Consider the following 20987-nt stretch of genomic DNA (forward strand, 5'->3'; position numbering starts at 1 on the left):
TCCCCTGCACACACACACACACACACACACACACACACACACACACACGTCTATTTTGTCCTTTCTAGTATTTTCCCTACTGCACTTATTGTGATTTACACACTTACGAACTTACAGTGGATCCCTCTCCAGAATGCAAGCTCCATGAGGCAGAGACTTCATTTCTTATTCTCCACTGTACTTTAATTCTTGTTCTCTGCTGTACCTCTAGCCTGAGAACAATGCCTGGTGCCTAATAGGAGCTCAATAGATATTTAGAGGATGGAAGGAAGGAGGAGAGAAAAGAGGGAAAAAGTAATGGAAGGAGGGAGAAAGGAAGAAAGAGAGAAGTTAGTGTAGGGGAGGAGCGGCAAGAAGAGACACAAGGCACCAAAGACAACGATGCATCTTTAAAAAGTATGTTTCCATTTATTTTGAATCTGCTGTGAAATGACAGGTGGTTGTACTGAAGCTCAGACATCCCTGTGACATGAACTGGAGACAAGCCCAGATGGACCTCAGGGCCTCACCACCGTGTCCAGTGACTGCACAGTCAGCTCTGAAACTTAGCATCCACCAAGACCTCTGGTGTCCCCAGCTGCCAGTGGCTCAGAGGAGGTGTCAGGGGGTGATATGGAAGGACATGGTAGTCACTTACAGTGGGGCAGGGATCTGCCTGTACTTCTCTCTTGCAGCCTATGGTCATCTGGAACCATGGTGAAGAGAAAGAACATGGGAAGAAGGCATCTGATGCCTGAGGACTCCGGGATGCAGAGACCCCAGAGAAGGTACCAATCTCCAGAAGAACACAACTCACAAGGGGCTAAAAGAATCTTAAGCTTGAGTTTTAGAGAAGCAACATCACTTCTCTTCTAGCACTCACTCTTGCTCTCTTTTCCTTTATTTTCACAGACAATTTCTTTCTGAGCCAGCCCCAAGCTGGATCCAAGTGGAGTGCACTTGGCTCGCAGTGATGGCAAACCTTTTAGAGCTGTCAGTGATAATAAACAGCCCGCTGTGTGCCATAGGTTCACCATCCGTGGTTGGGGATTTGCGACTTAGTGTGCGCAAGCGCTTAGCTACTGCAGCGCCCCCTCTGGCACAGGGCGGGACTGCTCACACGTTGGTGTGTTGGGAGCCTGAAGAGGCTCTGCTGCCTGCTGGGCTCAGGCTGGAAGGAGCTGAGCTGGCTGCCCGGCTCCTCCTGCTACGGTCCCCACCTCCCTGGCTCCTCTGGGCAGGCTCGTCAGCAAGCTTGAGCTTCTCATGCTCCTCTTTCAGGAAGAAGTCCACCAACAAGCTCTTCTCTTTCTTGATCTGGTCGCTGATGTCTGTGGGGATGTCTGGGATCATCCAATCCACAAGGACACTCAGGAACATCACGAGGTTCTGCAGAAAGCAAGGGAGAGGGGCTGAGTGGAAGGACCTGGGTGGTGCCATGGTGCGGTGAGACTTCGGTAGACATTAGCAGGCTACTGTGCACTCCTGCTCTGTCAGAATGACTGTTCCCACCATGGTGCAGGTGGTAGTGAGGAGCACAGAGTCATGGGTTCTATACTAATTCTGGTTCTGTGACTCACTGGCTGAGTGACCTCCACCAATGAAGATAACAGCATCTCAGCATCCTCAATAATAAATAGTGTCTTACTGAGAAAATGAGAATACTCCAACCAGCCCTAGTGTTATAAGGATTAGTGGGTTAATACAAGTCAGACATCTTCAAGGGTGCTTGGCACATGGTAAGGCTCCTCCAGTGACAGCTGTCATTCCGCCCTTCAGTGGGACATGTAGTTCTCCCCCACCCTCCTCCTCAGCATGTCCTCAGATGTTCTGTTCTTGCTGCTTGGCTGTGAAGCCTTTTGGCATTTCACGGTCCAGAGCCTCTTAGAAAGTGGCCTCTGGGGTCTGTGGCTGTGACAGTTACTCATCTCATTCTTCGACCAGCTCTCTGTCTTCTACAACAAAGACATGACTTTGCCATTTGCTCTGACCTCTGGTCTCAGTCAAACCTGACTACTATTCCCAGCTTCTTCTCCCTCTACTCATTAAAGCCATTCTCACCACATTGACAGTCTGGGACACCCTGCAAGTAGCTCCTTGAGCAGTTCTAAGTTTTTCTGCATGCTTGCACTGGGCTCCTTTCCTCTGGCTGCTGCACTATATTCCTCCCTGTGTATACAGAGGAAGGCAAAGATGTCCTTCTCCTAGGAACAGTTTCTGTTTGCACAAATGTGACAGTACCTGGCATGGACCAATACATGTTTACTCTGTTTATAATTTGATTCTTATTCATTTCCCTTTTAGAAACATCAACCCAGCACACTGCTCCAGTCATTCTCTGGATGTTGGTTACACATTTGTTTGTTCTCTGATGTCTGAGATACCATGCAGTGTTCAAGCCCTTGAACCTTACATGCTCCTGGAAGAAGATTCCTCAGCTGCTGCTTCCAGAGGCACCCAGGAACCTTAGGTGCTGGAGATCCACCTCATCATGTTTTTCCTCTACCCCCTACAGAGTGAGTGAGTGACTTGTGATATGTGACATATGGAAAAGTGAGGAGGTTCTTGCAGGTGGGGCCACCGGGGGATGTCTGAGTGAGTTTTCAAGTGTATCTCCCCATCTCTGCAGAGGAAGAATGGCTGTCTTCTTTAGGTGAAAGACTAGCCGATGGACTTCTCCACTTCCTGGGCTGGGGTCTGAGGGGCAGGATACTTTAGAGCCCCCCAGGGATCTGCCTTCAGGGAATACAAAAGCCTGAGGGAGATGAAGAGAAAAGGATCTGGGCTTGTGCTCTGTCCCTGCTCGAAGACTGGCAGGACCCCGAGTGGGAATTGAGGGCCCTGGACCTCAAAAAATCTCAGCGATGCAATTGGAGCTGTACCTATTGTCAAAGATAGGAATCACTGGGCTCGAGTTTACTATTCATTCCGAGATGGCTAGGTGGCTTGGAGGCCCTTCCCACCAGATGTCTCAGTGGCTGAACAACACTAACAAAGGAGGGTCCTGAGAGCTCAAGAAGAAAGGTTCAGAATTTGAGCCCCATCTCAGGCTGCAGAGATGAGATGGGCTGTTTATCTGCACAAGGGCTGAGACTCTGGTTTCAACTGCCCTTCCCATTTCCCTTTCTTCATCTTATATTTGAATAGAAAATTGTCTCTATCTTGCAACTTACTCCACATCTGTCCAGTAACCTTACTCTATGTTTTATTCTGTTTTGCTAAAGTCCATCCATTAAAAGAAGCCCTCTCCGGGGTTTTCCTGCTACATAAAGGGAATGAAACATGCACCTCGTGTCACAGAGTACAGTTGGCCCTCCATATCTGTAAGTTCCACATCCTCAGATTCAGCAATAAGTGGATCAAATATACTAGGAAACAAAGTGACATCTGTACTGAACATGTGCAGGCTTCTCTCTTGCTATTATTCCCTAATTAATATAGAATTTATACTCTATTGGATATTACCAGTAATCTAGATACATTATAAAGTATACAGGAAGATGTGCATAGATTATTTGCAAATACTACATCACTGAATATAAGAGATTTGCACATCCTTGGATTGTGGTATCTGAGGGACTTACAACTATTACTCTGGATACCAAGAGAAGAATGCACTATGAAAACCTACAGCAGCCCAGATCCTAACTAGTCACCCTTTGTCTGAACAACTTACCTGGAAGATTATGACAAAAGCCAGTCGGGCAGATAGAACAGACCAGTACTGTTTAGAAAACTCGTATGGGTTTGGTGCCCATGGTGGCTCTCGGTAATCCTTGAATCTGCCCCAAAAGAAATGTGATGTTAAGATCAGGTGGAGAAAGAGGAATCAGTGGAACTTCTCTGGATTTCTCAGCGGTTCAAACAGCAGGAAACCTCTTGGCTCTCGGACTCAAGAAGTAGGGGAAGAATGGAAATCTATGGCTCAACCAATAAATAGTCCACAGAATAAAATTATCAAAATCCAAAAACAGTAAGGTCTGCCTGGAAATGTCTCTTCCTTGTCTCTCTCCCTAACATCACCCCAAAACTTTCTCTGATGTCAGGAATCCAGAGATCATGAGAGTAACCCATTCCAGGAGGACCATCTTTGTTCTCTATTAGTCTGCAGACTCTCAAAGGGTAGGGAAAACCCCAACCTCCCATCTACTTCGATGCAGCAGCCTGTGAGTTCCATAAAGCTGTAGTCACTGAAAGTTATCTTGGGCTTCTCCAGAGCCAGATGCTTTGGGATTCCAGCCATTGGGTGCTGGCCTGGCTTCCTGGCTGCATCGCTGAACCTAAAGAATGACTGATCCAGACCAAGCCAAAGGCTGGGCAAATCGGGGATGAAAGCAGTATTCTGACTTATTAACCATCTTCATGATCGATCATGTGATTTAAAAAGCGAAGTGTCAGTGCCTCACATGAGCTTCTGCCTCCTCCAGATCCACACAGAAGCCTTGGGATTTTCCTCACACTGAGCAGCTTACTCCTCTTCTGGAATGATTCGTGTTAAAACTAGTTCCTTTTCTCAGACTCACATTTTTCTAAGCCTGGAAAACTGTGATAAGGGTTGGTATCAGAGCTATGCCTCTTCATAAAAATTATCTCCTCCATGGAGTTCAACAAATCTTTGATGCTCAATAAAAGCAAAACAAGCCCGAGGCTGGAGGAAGATCTAGGGTGACATGAGGCCATTAAAACATGTGTGTGCTTCTGTTGATGAAGGCAGGCAGGGACACAGTCCAGGCAGGGCCAGAGGAGGGAAACTACCATGCTGGAAACATGGACTATGTGGCCGATCCCCACCCCAAGGGCTGTTTTGGATATTTCTCCTTTTATTCTTCAGGGTCACACACTCAAGTAGGCACTGTTATCCCCACAAAACACAGGAAGAGCTGGAGGCTCAGATATCTAGGTTCTTGGCCACAGTCTCACGGCCCGAAAGAAGATTAGGCAAAGTAAGAAGCCACTCAGGTGGCTGAATTCACAAAGCACCTTGCCAACAGCAGTTTGGGAGCTTCTCTGCACTGAGTGAACCTGTTTCCCTAAAATTTTATATAAAAGTATGGCGGTTTCCACCTCCCCAAGGAGAGATGAGAGAAGAAGAAAAAATAAGAAAGAGTCACAATGATAGAAAATGGCACAGCAATAGACTGAGCAAGAGAAAGAGTCAAACTGAATGGTAGACACTCATCCTTCAACGAGCCCTTGGCAAGAAGCCAGGGTCTTCCTACTCTGGGCCCAACTCCCTCTCTTCCAACAGCTGATCACAGCTGTTGCAGGCTTGGTTTGACATCCGGGTGAAAAGCGAAGCTGACTGCAGCCCAGCAGAGCACCATGAGATTAATCATATCCATCCGTGGCTGGGGACAGAAACACCGCCAGCTCCAGATTATCTTCGCTGAGGGCGGGGGAAAGGGGCTGTGGCCAAATGAGTAAGGACATCCCTGGGTGGAAAAACACTCAGACTCACCTATTCTCTTGTTGTGTCTCCAGAAAGGATGCCGTGGCAAGAGATCATTGATTGCACTCCTTTGGAAACTTCCAGTCACACTCACACACACACACACACACACACACACACACACACACACACACACACTCCTCCTTACCACGGGGACATCCCTTCCCAGGTTTAGCCCAATCCCTCTGGCTGCAGTCAAAGTCCATTTCTCTCCTTCTCTAGCTCCATATATGAAGGAACAGCTGCTCACTGACCTTGCTATGAGAGCCATTGCTTATCCTGCTTTTTTCCAGTCTGAAAAGAATCCATAAATAATCTAATTCTGGTTCCACCTCTGCTACTCACTTACCACAGCTTTTGGAAATGTCACTTTGCCCTCCCTAAGTGTCCAAAACATGTTTTGAATCTAACAGGCACATCCATCTAATCAATGCTCTGGGGGAAGATTAACACAAAGGTCTGTCCAGGAAGTTCTCCTTGAAAATACCTCTATGCAGATAAGCCAGGGATGACTCTGATAGGTATAAAGGGAAAACTGTACTGCAGAAAAGAATAGTGAGCTATTTAATGAATTTTGCATCTGTTCACATTTTTCTTTCCAAAACTAGCTTTTAAAAAACTATGACATATAGTAAGAAATATATTTTGCTGTGCATGTATATTATTGAAATAAAAATTACACAAAACACTTATACTTGCTGCACTCAAGGCACTAATACTTCAGGCTATGCTGTCCTATCCTATCCTATCCCATCCCACCACTCCCCATCCTTATCTGTTGTTTGTGATCCATTAAAATGATTTCATAATCCACTAATGAACCATGATTCATCACTTGAAAGGCACCGATTCCAGTTAGCATTCACCAATCAAGTGAATATCTGGTTGTTTACATATCAACCAAAGTTCAGATTTCATTTTCAAAAATTTCATGTTAACAATAGGTTAATCAAATGTTTTAAGTAACTAGAAAACACTAAACAGAGATGATTAGCTTCAAGAATAGAAACATTTACAGAAGACAGGCAGCTAATGAACTTTACTGTTTCCCCTGCTTTGATAATGGTCTGTGTTGTCTGTTTTGTTTCTAAGCCTAGCATGTATGTGTGTCATTTTGAGTCAGTAGATAAAGGTATGCATGGTACTTCCAAGGCGTCAGTTGTGTGTTCTTGCTATAGGTGGCAGTTTGATTGACACCCAAGTATTAAAAGCCTGGTCCCCGGGGTGATGTTGTTAGGAGGTGATGCCTGGTTAGAAGTCTCTAGGTCCTGAGAGATGGGTCCTTGAAGGCGACCATAGAGCCCCAGTCTTTCCTTTCTCTTCTGTCTTGTCCCTGGCACTGAGTGAGCAGTTTTGCTGTATCACACCCTCCTGCCATGATGCACTGCCTCAACAAAGCTCTAAAACAGTGAGGCCAGGCAATCATGGACAAAATACATATTTTCTTTTCATCAGCTAATTATCTCAGGTATTTGCGGCAATGATAGAAAAAGGTAACACAGTCCTCTTTTAACTAATGTTCATCACACCCAATGTTCTTTTCTATAAAACGAGCCCAAACTTTCTAACTCAGAACTGTTATGAAACAGTGTCAGTGTAACAAATTCAGAACACTGTTGGGTACATCTGGAGAACTCAATCTATAAAGGCTGAATGTTTCATATCTGACATGAGCAGGACTAGAAGTATTTCAGATCTCTGATTTTTGGTATATATATATATATATATATATATATATATATATATATGAGATATCTTGGGGATGAAACAAAAGTTTAAACACAGCATTTATTCACACACATCTTATTCCTCATACAAATAGTATGAAGATAACTTTATGCCAATTGTTTAATAATTTTGAGTATAAAAAGGTTTCATGGTGTGGAATTTTCTATTTGTGACATCATGTCAGCACTAAAATAGAGTTCAGAGCATTTCAGATTTTGGATTAGGAATGCTAATCTGTAACAGCTATTCTCTCATTGTTTTACTAAAGATAACTCATGAGACACATTTTTGTTAAAAGAGGACAGACATATAGATCATCATTCCCAGTTCCCACTGGCTTCCCAGGAGAATTTCTGAGCACTCAAGCACTAGACATGCCCAGTGGATGTGGGTCCAGAGGACTCTGTCACCCACACAGCTGCCGAGGGCTTCTCTCAGAATACACCCTGGTAAATGGCAATACTGACACTGATGGAGGAGGCCCTGAGACCTGGGAAGCAGAACTTCTCTGTGGTTCATTCCAATCAGCAAGTTAAAGGCCCTCCAACGTCAGACTTGCTTGCCTGGCCGGGGTGCCTTGGACCTCACAAAGCCCCAGTGAATCCCCTCATCAGATCAGCTTCTTCTATTTCTGGCTATGACCCCAAAGCGACAGAGATTCAACCTTAGGAATATAATTTTGGGGATATTCCTGGATAATTACAGCCCTTTATTTTCTTTGAGCTTTAACATAATTCTGAGAGTTCTCCCTGTGGCTTCTACGAGAAACTTTCATTATGAGACTAGTAGAGGGTCTGAAGCCCAAGTGTAAACTAGAGTGGCTGTATGTCTTATTAATTGATAGACCCTGAGGAAGTAATTCCACATCTCAGACTCTTTACTTTCTAATCCATACAATGGAACCAACATAACAGACATCACAGTGCTTACGACATACAAGGTACATGACTGGGACCTCTCACCCTCATGAATAAAGAAACACATATGTGGTAGTGGGGGGCTGAATGATAAAGAAAAACACAGGGAGAATTTAATACATGCATGGGCCCTCTCACCCCCATGAAAAAGGAATATAAAGCAATCTGTATATGTGTGTGTGAGTGTGTTCACTGAATGTTAAAGGAAAATTATTTAATGAGGCAATATGTGTGAATGCGATTTCTGAAGTCTTTCATGGAAAATGATATGCTGATTTCTCCTGGAAGATAGCAACAGGGTGTGCATACAACAAAAATGGTCATAAATTTAAAAGATTAGCAACAATACTCAGTTGACCCAAAAAATTTTTGTACTGAGTTTCTAAGAGCAAAATTGTAGTGTTAACTAGGACAGACTCCCAGATAAGAAGCAAACCTGGTACAAAAACCAGTAGTATATTGTAGATTTAAAACGTTGTTAATAATATTTTAACTTTATTGATATGAAAAATCATATCAATTGAGTTGAATTTAGAGATTACCTAAGTAAATAAGGTTCCCGTTAATTCAAAGAACATTTCATCATTATAAAACAAGCCCAAAGGGCAGGCAGGAGATTTAGCTCAGCAGCATAAGCATCTGCTTGGCAAATGCAAGGTTGTGAGTTCGATCGCCAGTACCAAAAAAAGACAAGCCCAAGAAAAATACTTTAAAGACCCTACAAAGCTCATATTATGTTAATGCATGAAAACATTGGGGAAAACTTCACACATATGCATCACCCTAGTTACTACTGGGAAGATGCCTAGCTATGACCAGGGCTCAGTATGGAGGAAGGATAGCGTTAGAGTGGCTTCTTGTAATGTTTAGAATTGTTTTAGATAGACATTAATATATTACATGGCTTTTAAACATTTTTAAGTAGGAAAAAAATCTCTGGAGATTCATTATTTCAAAGTCCTTATTTGTACAGATGAGGAAACTGAGGTACAGAGAGAAACGAGAGACTCATACCGGAGATGCTCTTTCCTCTCCGAACACTCACCTGCAGTGTGATAAGGACTGTGACATCTGTCACAGTTCATTAAAATATAAAATCACCATGAGGAAGGAGGACACTATGCAACACTATGGAGCTGGTCAGTCAACCATCAGCACAGCTGGCCTTTTTAAATGATATAGTTGTATAATGAATCAGTTACTCCATTCTCAACTCCAAACAGTGGTGTGTAGGAAAGTTTTTAAATAGCCCCGAGTGAAATGAATGCCATATACATGCTAAATACAACAACGTACAATATTTTTACACCATTTGAGCTACTCTAAACTGCCTCTTGAAACTGACCTTCAGCAAAAGAAAACAGTGCAGGGAATTAGAAGCTAATGAGACCCACTTTGATTCAGTGGTTAGTAAAGGTGAGGAAAGTCAGCACCTAGAAAAGCTAACTTTTCTGGGGTCAATCTGGAACAGGTGGGAAGAAGCTGTGGGCTGGAAGAGAAGTGGCCTCTTCAAAGCCTTTTCACATCATCCTGGGGCAGGGAAGAACTTAGGCTCTCTGGAAAATCTGGTAGGAACCAACGGGATGCTCAACTCCTCCAAACAGCTTGACTATGACCATGCATGCTCCTGGAGCTAGCTCTGGGACCAGCCCTGCACTGGTGAGCTCTCTGGTTGCTTCCTGCTAAGCCAAGAGGCCAGCCACTATCTGTCCTCCAGGAAGTGGTGGCTTTTTGACCCTGCCTAATGGTCACTAACCATGCCCATACTTGACGTCATGAGACTGCTGCTGAAGTAGTTCTGCTAGAGCAGTCTGATAGCTGAGACAAATATTGTTCCAAAAATGCTGAAAATGCAACTCAAAATCTCAAGTTGGCAGCTGGAGACTTGCTCTAACTTTCTATTTTTAAGATACCTCTATCCTGGCAAGGCTTGGGTTGGAGCACGAGACCTCAGTTTTATTTGGCTGCATTCATCTCCAAAGGTCACTAAGAGCTAAGAGTAAGAAGGGTCATTGAGTTCCCAACACTATTTGCCAGAAAATCAGGAGAAATTTCATTTCCCACCATGGAAGCAATTATAAAAAACACTGGCTCTGAGGCTAGCTATGGGGTTGTCACTGATTCTCATAGTATTGCTCTGTTACAGTTCACTTTCCATTTCTTCTCCCTCTCCCTCTCCTTCTCTTGTCAGTAGGAACCACATGAGATAGAGCTTTCTACCAACAAATCTTATTGATCAAGAAATGCCTCAAAATGCCCACATCTATTTGATATATTATCTCTGGATTATATGCCAATCACATCCTTCAGACATCTAATTCAACTTTAAGAGTAATGCATCTCCCTAATTTCAGTGTAAGCTAATAGTCTTTACATGCTAGTCACATGAAAAGCATGCATGATTTCATCACTGTTTTCTTAAATCTTCTCATTGGGAGCTCATTCTCCAAGAGACTCTATGCACCTCAAATGTGAACAACACATTCTCTTTGATCCGACTTCCATTCTTCCCTCCTAAGGCAGTGCTCTCTCCCTGGACCTCATTTGCCACCAAACACCCTTTATCCCCCTCATCCACCATCCCTACTCCCAGCCAGTCATCCATATGACTTGGCCATATAGATGCAGGTCCAACAAGAGGACCCCTGTGGTTATTTGTCAACTCTTTTTTTTTTTTTTTTTTTTTTTTTTGTATCAGGAACTGAACTCGTGACCTTGTTTTTGCCAGGCAGGAGCTTAGGCTGCTGAACTATATCCTCAAGTCCTCATTCTTCAAGGTTTTGCCCCTTGAATTTCCCCTGAATACATACATCTGAGGTTTGTACAATGGCCTCCTGCTCCAGATCTTCATAGCTTTCTGATGATATCCAATTGCCAATTATTAAAGCCATATTTTAACTTCCTGTTCACCTATTCATCTCCTTCCTATAGATTTTTGGAGGAGGGAATTTATCTTGTTCACTATGATATAACCAATGCTGAACCTACAGTGGGGTCTCAACAACATTTGCGTAATGAACCTGTAATTCTGACCAGTAATAAGAGTCAAGGAAATGATGAATGCTCCAAAAATAGCTTTAGTCTGATCATAGAGTGTTTTAAATTCTGCTGATAATATTCTCAGCAAAAACCTAAAATTAAAGTACATTTCCTATCTATATACCCACTGATAATGTGGCATTCAATACAGATTTTTTTATGAGTAGTAGACAAACCATAATCCCATGCATGGAAACAATGGAGATAAGATTATCAGAACTTCACAGGTAGCTGGAAAGTCCAGTGGGAGAAGCAAGAAAACTCAACCTCATCCATATTTATTAATACTCTCTGGAGTTCTGGGCATTTGTTTTAGCTAGGTAGCATTCACATACCTTTGATTCTCACCATAACTGGTAGTTGTCATAATAAGCTTGAAAATGCAATCAATATGGAATGAGTGACAATTGGATAATAGAGAAAGATTGGATTTGGATGGACCAAGTTAACTGAATAAATCTTTGCCTAAAACTACACCTACACTCAACAGGCCACTGAAGTTCCATTCTGTCCAACCCAATTTAACCCACTGATCTGGTAAACATACTTAGAAGTGCTACTGGGAGATCTGATGGCCAGGGGCAAGGTGAGAGACTAGTGCTATCTACAACAGACATGTGCTTCTAGACCAATTAAAGAAACCACTAGAGTCAGCCCTGCTTCTGTGCACAAGCCATGCTGGCATTGTGTCTGCTACTCATGGGAGTAGAAGCCTTGTTCTTGGAGAGATGTGAAACTTCTGTAATCTTAAAGAACTCTCCAGCTTTCTAAGCCTCAGCTTATTTGCTTGTTTCTTTTTTTAGAATAAGGAGTAGCAACATGATGATTTCTATGATCATTTCTGCTTATAAAAATGTCTTATTAGGAAATAAGGGGGAAAGGGAGTAAGAAAAGGTCCTGGGGAGGATGGATATAAGCAAGATAATTATACAGACTGAAACTCTCCAAAATATGAAACTGGGAGGGCCCAGGGAGTGAAGGAGGTGGTGGTGAAAATGGTCAAACTACGTTAAATGCATATATTAATCTGCTAAAATAAAATTCATGAATAAAAAAAGAAAAATGTAACTCATCTTTCAAGATGTTGTTGTTAAGAAAAAATCTATTTAGTAGCCTCATGGTCCCCACTGGAGCAGACCCAGGCACTCTTGGGAAGGCAGAGCACTGGCACAGACCCTTTGTGCTATGGGCCGATGCCTTTGGATCTCCAGATCCAAATCAGCACCATGGCCAATCAGACAGGAGGGCTCCCCAGCAGTTCACAGTCTACCTACAATAGGACTGGATGTCAAAAAAAATCTGAAACATCTAGATTGCTATAAATTGCTGGATAAATTTATTCACCTATTTTTGTTCTGGTCCCTGAGTTTTTATCTTCTTTTGGTCATCTAGAGTCAAACCCTGAAGTTACTACTCTTAAGACCACGATATCCTCCTAGCTTTGGACACTCATAAATTTGCACATCATGGATTGGTGACACCTGGGTTGCCAAGACAACATCATTTTCTCTTGCTCACAGCCTCAGGTTATTGAATCTGAGCCTAGATCAGTGCCTTATAGTAGGTGACCTGGGTACCAAGCTGATCCAGGTGCAAATGCATGACAGATGAACACACCAGGTTATCAATGCTATAAACCCAAAGAAAATCCCACTTCTCTGATGGCAGCACTGACAGATTTTACATAAGATACTATCAGGGATGGTCTGAGAAAATCTTATATTGTTCCTGTGTTTTTTTTTATTATTATGGTTATACTTTTTTTCAATACAGAGCATAAGACCTTTGACCAAGGCCCTTAGGGACTATCACTTAACCATTGTACAAAAGAGTTAAATAAGCCCCAATCCCCATCTTTATTAATAATTAAAAGTTTTCTGTTTCTTGGTTTCAGAGATCCTCATGTGATCATATTGCCTACCTCTCCCTACATTTACAGTTTAGCATATCTAGGAGTTAGAGTGTCTCTTAGATTTTTCTGCTATTACTTTAATGCAATGTGATTTAAATCAAATTCATCATCCATCATATGTTACATACGATTAGATTCTCTTAGCATCCCCATCATCCCTCTAAATGAAACTACAATTTCCCAGTTGTCAACTTCAACCCAGATTCTAGAGTTTCCCTTCTCTCACAGCCTCTGGACTGTATCTCCTGTCTCCAACTTTGCATTATGTTATATTACCTATCTCATTCCTCTCTTTCTCTTAATTCTTCCCATTACCCTGGTCTGTGCCCAGAACTGTTCATGTCTTATACAACAGCTCAGCTTCTTTCCTTGTGTTCTTCCAACTCCAGTCCACCTTCCTCTCTGAGATCAGAGATCAGACCAGTTTTCCTATAGCACCCTTTATCCTTCCATTCTCTGATGCTAAAAGGGCCAATATCTTACTACTGCAACACAGTGAAATTCCTATCAAATTTTGAAGCTTCTCATTCTGTACTGCATCCTAACCAAAGTCAACAACATGTAGCCCTATACTATTCTAGGATTTTGTACATATATTCTGTTTCCTATATTCTTCTCCATTATTAACTCTAAGCATCCTCTGCACTAGCCACATGGCCATAGGTTTTGGGCTCTACATGTTTATCTAACACCTCAAATCCCTCCTCAGTCTCATATCTTGGCCCATGCTGGATTGTTCTTCCTTTCTGTCCTGCAAGTCCTGGCAGCCCCTCCAGGAAGCATCCCCTTTCCATTTTCAGCCCCAGTAATCATCCCCTTCACTGAACATCCGCAGTGCTCATATGCATATTACATAAGGTTTCACGTGCTTGCTACTAACCTGATATTTCTTACTCTTTTTAATGAGGGCAAAGCTACATAGTTCATGGTCTGTTCCATAGGGTCCACCATAAGGCACTCAATAAATATTTGTTGACTCAAAATTATTTGTAACAACTGATGGAGAGGAGCAGGAGAAGGAGGGAAAGGAGAATGACATAATTCCCAGTCATCTACATAATTATTCTATTCTACTGCTCCTGGTCCTCTACTGCTCCAGATTACTTTACCTGCAGAACTGGACCTCCTGGTCAAACTGTGAGTTTTCTGGCTGCGTCCCCTCCTTCAACTGGCTGACATTGAAGAAGGAGAGGGTGTGGTTCACAAAGCCATGCAGAGTCCCGTTGTGGCTATAGGAGTACTGGTACACCAGGCGGGGGATAAAGTCAGAGGTGACAGCAATGACGAAAGCCTAAAGGATAGAATCACAAGCACTGAGGAGGAACAGTCAAGATGGACCGGACCACTGACTGGTGGTCTGCCCACTCTTGGGCTTTCTAGCAAGAGGTGCTGCTGTGGTTCACAGAAGCAGATGCAGCACAGCTGCCTGGCCTTTCCACCGGTGGTCTGTGTGAATAAATCCACCAGATGGTGCCTGCCAAAATAAGGAATTGCAACGAGTACAGCAAGGGATGCTAATCCAACTTGGGCCACTAGGTACTGGAAGGACCACTCTACCTTTAAGCTTTTTGAATGGACACTGAGGTTGGTCAAATCAAATCAGAGTGCAAGGTATTCTGGGAGAATCACCTGTTGTGATAATGTCATACAGTGCAGCAGGCAAGGAAATTAAACAACTATGATGTACATTTGCCCTGAGGGACACCAGAAGGCCAGGAGTATGAGTTCATAGTTCCCTCAACTTGATCGTTATTTCTCAACACATTATAGCACGTCACATAATGGAAGTTGTTCTTTTATCCATTTTACTTAGGAAAAGTGAGACCCAAAGGACAAAGGAAGAAATCCTGCTAGATGGAGCCATACATATTCCATACAGCATCTGGCATACCTAAGTGCTCTATAAATGTCTATGGAGCAAACAAAACAGCCAGTGAGTGATTGCATGTTTGAATGTGAAGGTGCTTTCTACAAAGAAAATCTTAAATCTTTTTGGCAGGTGTTTATACTGTAGTCTGCACCAACAATTAAAGACCCTTAAAAATGTAGCTTAGATATTGTTTTCTAAATGTATACATGAGTGTGGCTAGCCATGACCATATTTGAGAATGAATAACATATGTATAATAATCGTGGCTACAACTTGCTGAGCACTTGTTTATGTCCTTTACATCCCTTTTAATTTCCAGAATGATTCTGTTTGCTGGGTTCTATTCTTATGTCCCATTTTACAGATAAGTAAACAAATTTCAAAGGACCGTGTCATTCTCTACTCTAGATAGAAAGTAGCTAGTATAGAGGGCCTCTTGTCTAATGAACATGAATGAGAGTAATAATCAATATGTGTGCCAAATTTCACTTTCTTTCCATGCTTAAGATGTGTGCTTCCTATGCCAAAACCTTCCAAACACAGTGGACTGATTTTCTCTGCTTCTCCTCAGACCTCTCCAATCAGTTTCTGTGTTCTTATCAAGGAACCAGGCCAGATCAATGCTTTTCCTTGCAAAGGAACCCGGGCTACGACTTTCTTGATGTCCACCAAGCTGACTGACATTTTCTTGAGAGGTAGGACAGGAGGCCTTGGCTGGCCACCTTCTGTCCAGAGTACAAAAACAAAAGGGCTGTTGGCTGGGGCCCAGTAGATTTCCTCTGAAATGCAGCCATGTCTGGCAGGCAAGTAAAGTCACACAAGGTGAGACAGCTATCCTTTCATGTCCTGTCCTAACGTACACCATGCCACACACCATGGGGATAATTAAGACTTTGCATTGACAACTGGAGGAACAGTAATTAGGAACTGCAGCCTGGGCAATTTTCCAGGTATTATTTAACTCAGGAGTAGAGAAAGAAAGGAAAGAGATGGACAGATATGTAGCATTCCTTCCTCATTATTCTTGGCTCTGAAGAAAGATCTGATTTTGACTATTAAGACTAAGGTATGCATTCTGATGAATAATTACTTTCTTTCACTTAATGCTTAGTGAAATTAAAAATACAATTTGCAGAGCCCCAGAGACCACATGATGAGTTACAAGGCAGGCTTGCACCATTAACCAGGGGAAGATCTTGAATAAAGTTGCAAATGGAAAAGGCTAAGAGGTAACAAGGGCTGGTTTCCTGCTTTGAAGAGCTCAACTCCAAGGAAAGCACCTCCCACAGAGCCAGAGTTTCCCCGAATGGAAGCACTTACATTGATAATAACAGAGAACTTGCCGATTCCGGAGAGAATGTCAAACCAAATTCCTGTAAGACAGAAAAAAAAGAATGTCTGGCTCACTCCTGCCCTTGGGCCAGGGATGACAAGGCTGTAGCTTGGGGTGACATACTGCAGACAAATTACCAGGGCAGGTTGCCTGGGCCCCCCAGAAGTGGGTTTGTCTGGGAAAGCTTTGTTCCCCTGTGTCTGCAAATTAGGGGCACAACTGGGAATCGATAAGGTGGCCTCCAAAGATTCCAGCATCGGAGGATGTGAGGATGAAAAACTCTAAGGAGCAAAGAGATCAGGGCTTTCCAAGCCCTCTGGACTCCTGACCAGGTCAAGGATGGTGGGAGGACCACCTATAGGGTAGGTTGTGGGCTGGTGGCCTCCAGAGGGGTGACCTACCAATATCTTTGGTTCTCACAGCATCTGGACGTCTCAGCTCCGTGACAAACTTTTTAGCATCTAGTCGCACTTCGATGACATTGTTGAGGAGGGCAAACACAGGTGCCAGAGGAAAGGAGGCCACAAAGAGAGTGACAAAACCGAACTGAATGACTAGGAGAAAAAACAACAGAAGACGTGTCCAGGGGGAAGCAGGTGTTCAGTTCAGTCTGCCTTGTGCAGTGGCCCTCAGTCTCTCTTACCCGGGTCCCATCTCCCTCCTGCACCACATTCATAGGCTTTTCCTTCTCATTACCGTTGGCCATCAGCCCAGGCTGTCACTTGGGAGCAAAGCTCTAGATTGGGCACAGTAAGGATCCATGTGAGAAGGATAGATCTTGACTCTTTCCTTTCCAGCATCCTTTATTTCTAGTCATTAATACTATTCATTTACTAAGAGATCGACAGACTTACTCAGCAAAGGGCCAGTGTATGGGTGTTCTAGGATTTGTGGACTGCAGACAATCGCAACGACTCACTTCTGCCATGGTAGAGGAAAAGCAACCCGAGACAACATATAAACAGGTGGGCTTGGCTGTGTTCCAATAAAACTTTATTTACAAAAGCAATAAACAAAGCAGGCAGGATTTGACCCTCAGGCCACAGTCTGCCAAGTCTTGATGAAACTTTAAAAAAAAAAACACCTCACAAACTTGGACTCTTCTTTCCATAACCATAGTCACTGCCTTTGTTTAGAAAGTGTATTCATTCATCACAAATTTATTGGGCATTCACTAAATGGCAGGCAGTGTGCCAAGTATTTAAAGAGGCAAAGGTCTGATCCTGTCTTCCAGGAGCTGGTTTAGAGGAGACAGATAAATATGCACAGAGATGTACAAATGGATTTTCTCTTTTTTCTTTTAAAAGTGTTCTGAGAGACAGAAAATGTGCCAGACACAGAGAATCAATGCCTCCTTTTGGGGACTGAGGAAAGCTTTGGGAGTTACCTAAGTACTGTCTGCAAAGACTGGCCTGTGGCATCCAGGAAGACTGAACTTCGGACAGCACGCCAGGTTGCAGAAGCAATATGAGCCAAGGTATGTACAGCCTGAGGTGGTCAGATGGCTGGAAGAGACAAGCTCCTCTCTCAATCCAGGCCATTACCACAATGTCCCTGTGACCAGTTTTCCTAGGCGTCCAGCAAGCAGCCCCAGCTATCTCACTGTGCTACCCATCTACTATTCAAGGTTGGGCTGGCCAAAAGGGATGGAAGCGGCAAAGAAGTCTTCAAAAACAAGATCTGGGAGCCAGTTCCAAATGCAGAGTTTACTACATCTTTTAAATGATGCTTTGCGGAGGAATTCACTTTGGAGACTGGGGTAGGGATAAGGGCAGAGTGGATGGAGGGGGATAGAATAAACAAAGAAAACAAAACAGATGTTGGATCAGTTTTGTAAAACCTATCAAATGCATGTCTGTATTTAAGTACATATATGGGTGTACTGTTATTTATGGAGTTCAAAGTTGGTTTTCTTGATGCTAATAAGCTCAACAGAGCAGATGTTCATATCATAGGTGGCTTCCTCCACCACAACTGTGTAAGCACCGTAGAGCACCAGGAAGGGCTTGGCGAGGAGGTTGGAGGGGAGGGAAAGGGGCAGTTACTTCTGAGTGGTCACAAATGCACACAGCATGCCCTTGCCACATTCGCGCACATGGCACTCCATCCTCCATGGATTATAGTGGAAATGGGATTTCCACTCTCTCTTCTTTCTTTCATACAGAGGCAGAGAGGAAACACAGCCCTGTAGGGGTGATCTCACTGTTTGCTTTTTTACCTTCACAAACTCTCCATACACTTCTCTATCTCTCTTTTATCAAGAAGTCATCTTCTGGTGATGGCTTGATGCTCTCTAAATAGTGCCCATCAATTGTTCCAATCCTATAACCAAAGGTTAAATCTCTTTTCCTTGCCATTGAGTCCATACAGTCAGCACTGGACAACTTTGGAGAAGTGGATACAGCCAAAGCATGTGACGCCAGGCCTCCAGTGACAGACACTCCTGTCCCCTCATCTGCTGTTCTTTCAGGGCATCCTGGCTTGAGAAAAGCTACTGTCTGCGGACCTTGCTATAAGGTATCCTAAGTATTCACAGGGCTTAGTTCAAAGAAGCAGAAACAAATAGCAAGCTTTGTTTTAATCTAGGGGAGGAAAAAGTATGCATAAAACCAGAACCCTCTAGCATACAAATGCCAAATCCAAGACTTGTTCTTTCTAATCAAAGGTCTGAAATGCTGTATGTCAGATGTGAGACCCTCTGGGGTCACTGCCGAGGACACAGTGATACTGGCCTTCACCAACACTCAGGTTTGTTTCTAAAAACAGCAAACCTCCCTTAGGATAAGAGCAAAACCGGAAATCCTTAGTGCGCTGCCTAATGGAAGCCAGCTTGGCCTGACCAAGAATAGATTAAACCTGGTCAAGCCAATTAGGGAGGAATCCATAAGTTGATTTTCAACTAAATCTTTACAAAGCCTCTATAAAGTACTCCAGAAATGCTGAGTTGGAAGCACAAATCCTGGAAATAATTCTGGGCAAGCACTCCATTGATTTTTCTCTCCTCACATGCTAGCAGCCAAGGGTCTTCTTAAAAAATCACTGGTCCTACACTTCCTGGAGACAGCCAAAATCATGAGTGACTACCTGGGTTTAGGTTAAAATAACAAGGAGGAGTGGGATAAACAAAACAAGAGAGCATGCAGCGAGGACATTCCAGGACAATCTGCTCCAAAAAGTAAAACAGTGGAGCAGACAGAACAGAGTGGGCGGTCCAGGACTGGCAGAAAAGAGCTCAGTGGAACAAATCTCTGACTTTCTACTCATTTATTTAGAATTCGTCAGTGAAAATACCCACTCTCTTGTTACACACACACACACACACACACACACACACACACACACACAATCTCAAAGCCCCTAGGCCTGGCGTTTGAAGCCCTTTATGATATGACCATAACTTACTTCCCGAGACCCACTTCCGGCCTCTATTCTGTGCATGCTCAGGGCTAATGTTTAGCTGGAATGCTGAAGGCCAACTCTGCCTGTTTCCCAGCTTCACATTTCAAACCATCTTCACATTCCTAAGCCTTTGGACTCACCACTATTCTCTGTAACCTTCTATATGTGTTCTGCTAAGTGAATTGTTACTCATCTTTTAGGTTCAAGCCAAATGTAACCTTCCCTGTGAGACTCACCTCTACCCCCCCCCCCAGCTCACTCAGGTGGAATTGGGGGCAGTAGGCAGCTTCCTTTCCTTATCTTCCTTCCCATGATGCCTTGCACACATCACTCTTTATTTGACCCAGTGGTGTATCTAGAGAGTAAATCCCTTGATATCAGGAAACATTCTTGACTCTTATTCTGATCTTCTGTGACACCGGGCACATCACAGTTTGCTTATGATATAATATTGTTTACTATGAACTTATTTTCACCAGCTGTGAAACACATAGATATACAGAGAGAAAAGGGGAAAGAGAGACAGAGAGAGAGAGAGAGAGAGAGAGAGAGAGAGAGAGAGAGAGAGAGAAATAGAATAAGTTAACTGAACACATTGTACCTAGTCCAGGTGCAGAGGGATAGAGACGCAGAGTTTACCACCTGCACACAATGGTTTTCATTCCTGTGACCTCTACAGAACACTTGACAGAAATTTGAAGCAAAAACATTCCATTTCTAATGCAAATGCTTATAGTACAGCTTTTAAAAAAAATTCTACTGTTTAGTAAGAACAACACAGTCTCCTGACAGGTATTGAAAGCTAGGAATTCAGAACCCTCTCTTCTGTGAGTCACCCATGAGCAAGGCCAGGGAATCACCAGGCCCCACACTAGTCATTCAAGGATAGTTCTGAAGGAATCTGCTAAGAGCAGCCCACTTATAGAAACCTAATGGAGGGTCAAGCGCTGTCAGCTTCATCAGCCCATACTTCAGAGCCATGCCCTGTGATCCTCTTCTTCCGGGGGAGAGGAAAGGCAGCTGTGCTCTGTTCTGAGAGCATCTGGTGTCAAAAGAAGTGCAATTCTGAAGGACCATGTAGGCAGGGATAGTGAAAAGGCCAGCCTGTGCTCCTTAGGAAAACAGCAGAAGGTTTAACAAAAATACGAGTTCTCAATATCCACCACCCACTACTGATTCGTTCATTTATTCATCATCATTCAGCAAGCATCGAGCCCATCCTGCACAACGATGAGTGGTGCTCTGTTTGAATCTGTCCCTCGGAGTTCATGTGCTGGAACCATAACTCCTTGGGCAACAGTGTCGAGGGACCTGTAAGAGGTCCCTGGGTCTGGAGGACCTCTCCCTCCTGAATGAGATAA

General features: G+C 43.4%; 1 protein-coding gene across 5 annotated transcripts in view; it reads right to left on the reverse strand.

The window, feature by feature from the left end:
- Window positions 1-384: 384 nt before the first annotated feature.
- Window positions 385-20987, reverse strand: part of Ano2 (anoctamin 2) — a 345087-nt gene continuing 324484 nt past the window's right edge. For 4 of the 5 annotated variants that reach the window (XM_063237730.1, XM_063237729.1, XM_063237731.1 and 1 more), the window contains 5 exons: window positions 16629-16781; window positions 16215-16267; window positions 14134-14315; window positions 3656-3761; window positions 385-1368 (listed from right to left, as the gene is read on the reverse strand). In XM_063237730.1, coding sequence (XP_063093800.1) covers window positions 1096-1368; window positions 3656-3761; window positions 14134-14315; window positions 16215-16267; window positions 16629-16781 — 767 coding nt within the window. In that variant the 3' untranslated portion in view covers window positions 385-1095. The remainder of the gene's footprint in view (window positions 1369-3655; window positions 3762-14133; window positions 14316-16214; window positions 16268-16628; window positions 16782-20987) is intronic. The other variant, XM_063237732.1, reaches the window with a different exon arrangement.

This window comes from Cavia porcellus, unplaced genomic scaffold (assembly GCF_034190915.1).
Source record: "Cavia porcellus strain 051 isolate PalLab524CR breed Dunkin Hartley unplaced genomic scaffold, mCavPor4.1 scaffold_27, whole genome shotgun sequence".
In the NCBI taxonomy this organism is placed as follows: domain Eukaryota; kingdom Metazoa; phylum Chordata; class Mammalia; order Rodentia; family Caviidae; genus Cavia; species Cavia porcellus.